Source organism: Gregarina niphandrodes (assembly GCF_000223845.1).
Source record: "Gregarina niphandrodes unplaced genomic scaffold scaffold00014, whole genome shotgun sequence".
Lineage (NCBI taxonomy): Eukaryota > Apicomplexa > Conoidasida > Eugregarinorida > Gregarinidae > Gregarina > Gregarina niphandrodes.
In genome coordinates, this window is record NW_011645784.1 from 244,944 (window position 1) to 250,135 (window position 5,192).

Below are 5,192 nucleotides of genomic sequence, written 5' to 3' on the forward strand. Positions count from 1 at the left end.
CACCATTCACGGACCTGGCCGGCATACGGACGAGATGTGCTTCCTAGCAAAAAGACAACCTCAAATGCCATGACAGTCAAATATTTTCGCAATGAAGAGTCCGCTCCCGAAGATAATAACGAATGCAGGGGAAGCACTTATTGATACTGGTGCAGACGTGAACTTAGTGCGTCTTACAGAGGCCCCATTCATTCGTCAGCCGCACCGGACGCAAGCGATTTACGGGGCCAACGGAAAGCCTCTGCCCATCTCTGGGTATACAATCCTTGAGGTATCTCTACCTCACCTCGAAGAAACAGTGCAGATCTTTGCCTGGGTCACTCCCAGTCTCCCAGTACCTGTACTTATCGGTAGACCCCAATTGCTCGAATGGGGCATGCAAGTGACATTCGCTTGCCAAAAATTACCGCCGAAGGTCCAAGAATCATCACGCTGCCTTGCAATTAGCACATCGGAATCAGTTTTACCAGTGGCGGAAGTGGAACCAGTGCGGCTCAAGCTTCGTGACCCCGAATTACGTCCAATCGTTACCAAACAGTACGTATATCCATTAGGAGTGAGAGGACCATAGAAGATATGCTCGAAAAGGGGATTATCGTGCCATGAATGTCACCATGGGCGTTCAGGCCACGCATTGTTACTGCGCCGGGTAAACCGATGCGTATATGCGGCAACTACGTCCCTCTTAATGCACACCTGGTTGGCAACAGTTACCCACTGCCCAACATACAGGATACGTTACAAAGGGCCGCTCAAGGACGATACTTCGCCAAAATTGATTTGACTTATCGATCGATCCTTGCCTCTACCTACGCCGCCGTCAATCCCCATCTTGTGGACGAGGCCATTTGTCACACCTTCTCTGTCAATTACACTCACACTCGTTTTACGACAAGTCAGCGGCATCACCGCCTCGACTGGAGAGTTCACAACCACCGGAACAGCCGCCCCCTCAACACTAAGCGAGGTTTTGGAAGTCGTAGCCTCCAGGAAGTCCCTGTCATCGCGGAACTCCTGATAGACGCGGGATGTGTCAACGCGGATGCGCACGGCCGTTATCATCCCCTCGATGCCCGGTATAATGATAGTACGTGTCTCTTTACACTCGATGACCGCAGATGATCGACTTCCCGGATCGCCTGCACCGCCTGACTCAGTTCCGGCGGGTATCCCGACAGCGTTGGCAGTATGTGGATTGCCCATAGCAACTTCTCCAACGCCAGCGGTTCCAGAAACAGCTCTTTGATGAATTGCTCCGGTGCGGCTATCCGCGGGTATTCCGTGTAGCGTAGGGCTCTCGTTTCCAACACCGTTTGCATCCAGTCTTGGGGACTGGGCGGAGTCTGGAGTGGACTGAGGGGGGGCGGGGACGGGTTGGGGCGTGGAGGGTGATTGGCTTGGGGAGGAGGGGGCGGGGGGGGTTGCCTCCCGTCGATGAGCCGCTGCCTTGGCTTGGGCTGCCGCTATCCTGCGGTTGTCCTCCTCCAACATCTTCACGAACACTCCCCTGAGATCTAGGACTCTGCGCACGAACGGTGGGCGCTTCGACGCTGGCCGACTGTGAGTGCTCTCCTGACGCGGATCTTCTTCCGGGTCCATTCGTGTGATTATAATCTCTCTTGTTTTGTTTTTCAAGGGGCACCGTCACTTTGTTCAAAAAACTCATAACTGACGGGATCCAGTAGCTGTCGCCATAATTGACGCGTCACCACAGCACTGCCTGGAGCCATCGGGCGGGTATTTTCTTTTCAAATTTATCCCTTTTCACTTTCGTCAAACCTTCAAACATTTATTGGCAGGTGTGCTGGACCTGACTACCTGATTGTGTTTTAATGGGGGAGACCTATATGCCCGCTTCGCTATAAGCGTCACCAAATTTCTAAGTTCTTGTTTTTCTATTCGTCAAATGCGCATTAAAAAAATTAACAGCACACACGTGTGCGAGCGCCATTTATCTGGTCGCGAGACTTGGTATAGGACGAGGTGACGGATGAGTCGCGTGACTTCACCTCTGTGTTGTACTGCTGCATGTGGTGTTGACTCTGGGGTTGATGGCTGACGTTACTGTACATCTGTTGAGTAGTCGTGTATTGGTTCGAGGCAGTGTAAGGCGAGGAGTGTACGCTGCCGCTGGTCACCGCGCGAGGGTTGTTGCAGCATAGGTTCGACTGCTTAGTGGTGGCGTAGTTGCTTTCTTGCATAGTGCTCCGGGCCATGGCGTGACTTCCCATTTGGCTCATGGCTTGGCTGCCCGCCAGCCGGGTATTTGAGACGGACCTGCTGGTGACCTGATGGGTCAGGCTCGAGGCTCCAGGAGCATTAAGGGAGGTAGGTACTGAGTGTATAATAGTAGAGCTGCCTGTCTTCGAGACCCAGCCTTCGACTTTGATTCCGGAGGGCGCAACGAGGTGTTGAGCGTCTTGGGCACGGACAAAGTCGATCTTACCGTTATCAACGACGAACGGAAGCTCGTGGTCTTGGAGGTTCGAGTTGAGAGAACGGAGAATGGTATTGTATTGCGCGCTAGTAATATTGCAGAGGCGGTGGTGCGAGTTAACCAACCCGACAGCCTCAAGCGACTTTTCGACTGGCTTAGCTACGTGCACGTCCACAGGAATAACTTCTGGTTGAAAGTCACGCACTTCCACATCCACTACGCGAGTGGACTCGGAAATGATTGGCTTCGCAGTTTGAGCGATGACAACGGGCACATCAGCGTCCACGTGACGCGTCACGTTCACGATCTTCTCAGTGGTGAAAGGCTTGTCAATATAAATCGTCTCACCAGGAACCTCCACGACCTGTTCCACTGGTCGAGTTTTCTGAACGACGACCTCCCTGATGACCTCCCGCGGACGGTCCACGAACTGCTGCACCTTCTTCTCCACAACCACGTCATGATATTCCGGCACCTCCACCACCTTTTCAACCCAGTTGATCGTTGGAACTTCCTTCACACGATCAACGTACTCCACAACGTACATGGGCACCTCCTTCGGCACCTCCACAACCTGCTTCACAGGCACGTAGGTAATCTGCTCCTCGTAAGTAGGCACCTCCACGTACCGCTCAGTGTCCTGCGGGGCCGTTTCTAGGGCCGTACTCTCCACGACCACAGAGGACACCTTGCGCACCGAAGTCGGAGAGCTAGTGTCGTACTGCTGGCCGCCAGTCGTCGTGAACTCACCGCGTTGGCCACTCGCGTACTGACCGCCACTGGTATATTGAGTCTGATCGCCACCGGTATACTGATGAGTCTGACCGCCGCTGGCGTACTGCCGTTGCTGGCCGGTAGAAGTGTATTGGCCTTGCTGGGAGTACTGAGTCTGCGAATAATTGCCGCCTTGAGAGTACTGTGCACCGGTGAGTGATGCAGTAGTGTAGACTTCAGATGCGTTGGAAGCAGGGCCGTTGGTGGTTACTTGAATAGACATTTGCGGTCAACCAAAAAAATGCGAGATCGATTTGCCAATTTCTTCAGAAACTCGACCGGCATGTCTGTCTCCGCACACAAAATCAAGAAATATGCCTTTCCTTGGTTTCATTTGCTTCTGAACGATTTAGTCACTCTCCCAGGGGCTGGGATGGCTGTATGAGGGCTCTGGTGGTGCAAACGCGTGCGCGAGAACCTCTTTTTAATTCGGGCCTGATCGGGGTCTCGGTTCTTCTGCATCCTGAGAGCACGGTTGCCGGGGACACGGTTGCCGGGGACACGGTTGGTCAAGAATCCAGCGAAAAACATGTCGCGGCTGTGGAAGGTTCGGAAGCTGCGAGTGAAGTCTGCTGGCTCGCGAGTTACTGGCGGCTTTTGAAGGAGTCCGACTTTGCGATACTGGATGCGTTCATTTGCGCCAACCCCACACAGAGACAATTTGAGCGGGGGTTGAAATTGGTGAACCTGGGCGAGGAGTTTCGGGACTGGACCTTGACCTCACCTGCAGACGGGTCCACGAGGCCTGTGTATATTCCTACGTTGGGAGAGCCCACTGAGTTTGCAACCACATGTCAAAACAAAGGTATGACTAGCATCTTCCGGAATCGATACTCGGCCTACCGCGCTCTGCATGACTCCATTTCTGAGCAGGCCTGGAAGCAAATGCGCACGGCAGGTCCCGACGCTTTCGACTCTTGTAATTTGGCATATGTGGAGCTGGGAGCCATCGTCTCCTGCTACTACAATTCTCCCTATGGCCTGGCTGATATCTCCTTGCAATACAAAGTCGCCCGTAAGATGAAGACGGACTACAATAGCCGCTTCATCTATATCTGGATGGCTGGCTGCCTCTTGCAGCATGCAGGCGCCGACCTCAAACGGCTGACACACTTTTGCGCGACACAGCTCCAGTTCAACCTCATGACGCCGGTAGAAGGCAGACGCCGTCTTGAGTGCTTCAACTCTAGGAGACGTGTTCGACCATACCGCTCCAAGAACAACACTCCTGGCCGCCGACTCGCCCAACTCTCCGAGATCCTGACCGAACTACCCACTGTCACGGCCAGCGAGTTCGGCCAACTATACAAGAACCACAAAGACGACGAACGGCTCCGCATGCCCATACAAAATGAACCAAACCCGATGGTGATTCTGCAAATCAGCGAACTTGTGCGCGACAGGCTTGTCCTACGGACGAAGCGCAAACGAGCGGTAGAAACGGAGTTTGCCAACAGCCGACGACTGTTAGAACAGAAAGACGCCGCACGACCGGCACGGGGCGACGCTTCAGACTCCGGTAAAACTAAGTCTGCTACGACGAAACAACAGCCCCGACCAGCTATCTTGGAGATACCCCCCCTACACTACTTCGAAACTCACAAGCGCCGGATGGTTGATAGTGCCAGTCGACGCCGCGATGAAGTGCCCAACGATGGTCTTGAATCATTGAACGCGCCGGGTAACCTGAGTGATGACTCCCCTCTTGTGGGGAACCAGCGAGCACAAGACGTTAGTCAGGGGTTCGGGACCGTGTTCGATGACGACATTGAATTGTTACTGTCAATGCCCGAGCGGGAGAATTGGAGCAATATCGGAGCAGACAGCGTTTTGCGGGAGTCATCGGGTGACGGTGGCCCATCTGTAGTAGACACTCAGGCAGTGCAAGTCACTGACCAAGTGTTCGATGCTAGTCAAGGGTTCGGTACCGTGTTCGATGACGACTTTGAATTGTTACTGTCAATGCCCGAGCGGGAGAATT

At 53.7% G+C, this 5,192-nt stretch overlaps 3 protein-coding genes across 3 annotated transcripts; 1 reads left to right on the plus strand and 2 right to left on the minus strand.

The window, feature by feature from the left end:
- Positions 1-738: 738 nt before the first annotated feature.
- GNI_080170 (hypothetical protein) lies at positions 739-1,599 on the minus strand (the record flags this gene model as incomplete). The annotated part of the gene is made up of 1 exon (XM_011132324.1): positions 739-1,599. One exon carries the CDS (start codon positions 1,597-1,599, stop codon positions 739-741), a length of 861 nt encoding a protein of 286 aa, XP_011130626.1.
- Positions 1,600-1,922: 323 nt separating this feature from the next.
- GNI_080180 (hypothetical protein) lies at positions 1,923-3,434 on the minus strand (the record flags this gene model as incomplete). Its single annotated transcript, XM_011132325.1, has 1 exon — positions 1,923-3,434. The coding sequence occupies one exon, from the start codon at positions 3,432-3,434 to the stop codon at positions 1,923-1,925; it is 1,512 nt and encodes a 503-aa protein (XP_011130627.1).
- Positions 3,435-4,018: 584 nt separating this feature from the next.
- Positions 4,019-5,078, plus strand: GNI_080190 (hypothetical protein; the record flags this gene model as incomplete). Its single annotated transcript, XM_011132326.1, has 2 exons — positions 4,019-4,992; positions 5,051-5,078. The coding sequence occupies 2 exons, from the start codon at positions 4,019-4,021 to the stop codon at positions 5,076-5,078; spliced, it is 1,002 nt and encodes a 333-aa protein (XP_011130628.1).
- Between the last annotated feature and the right edge of the window lie 114 nt (positions 5,079-5,192).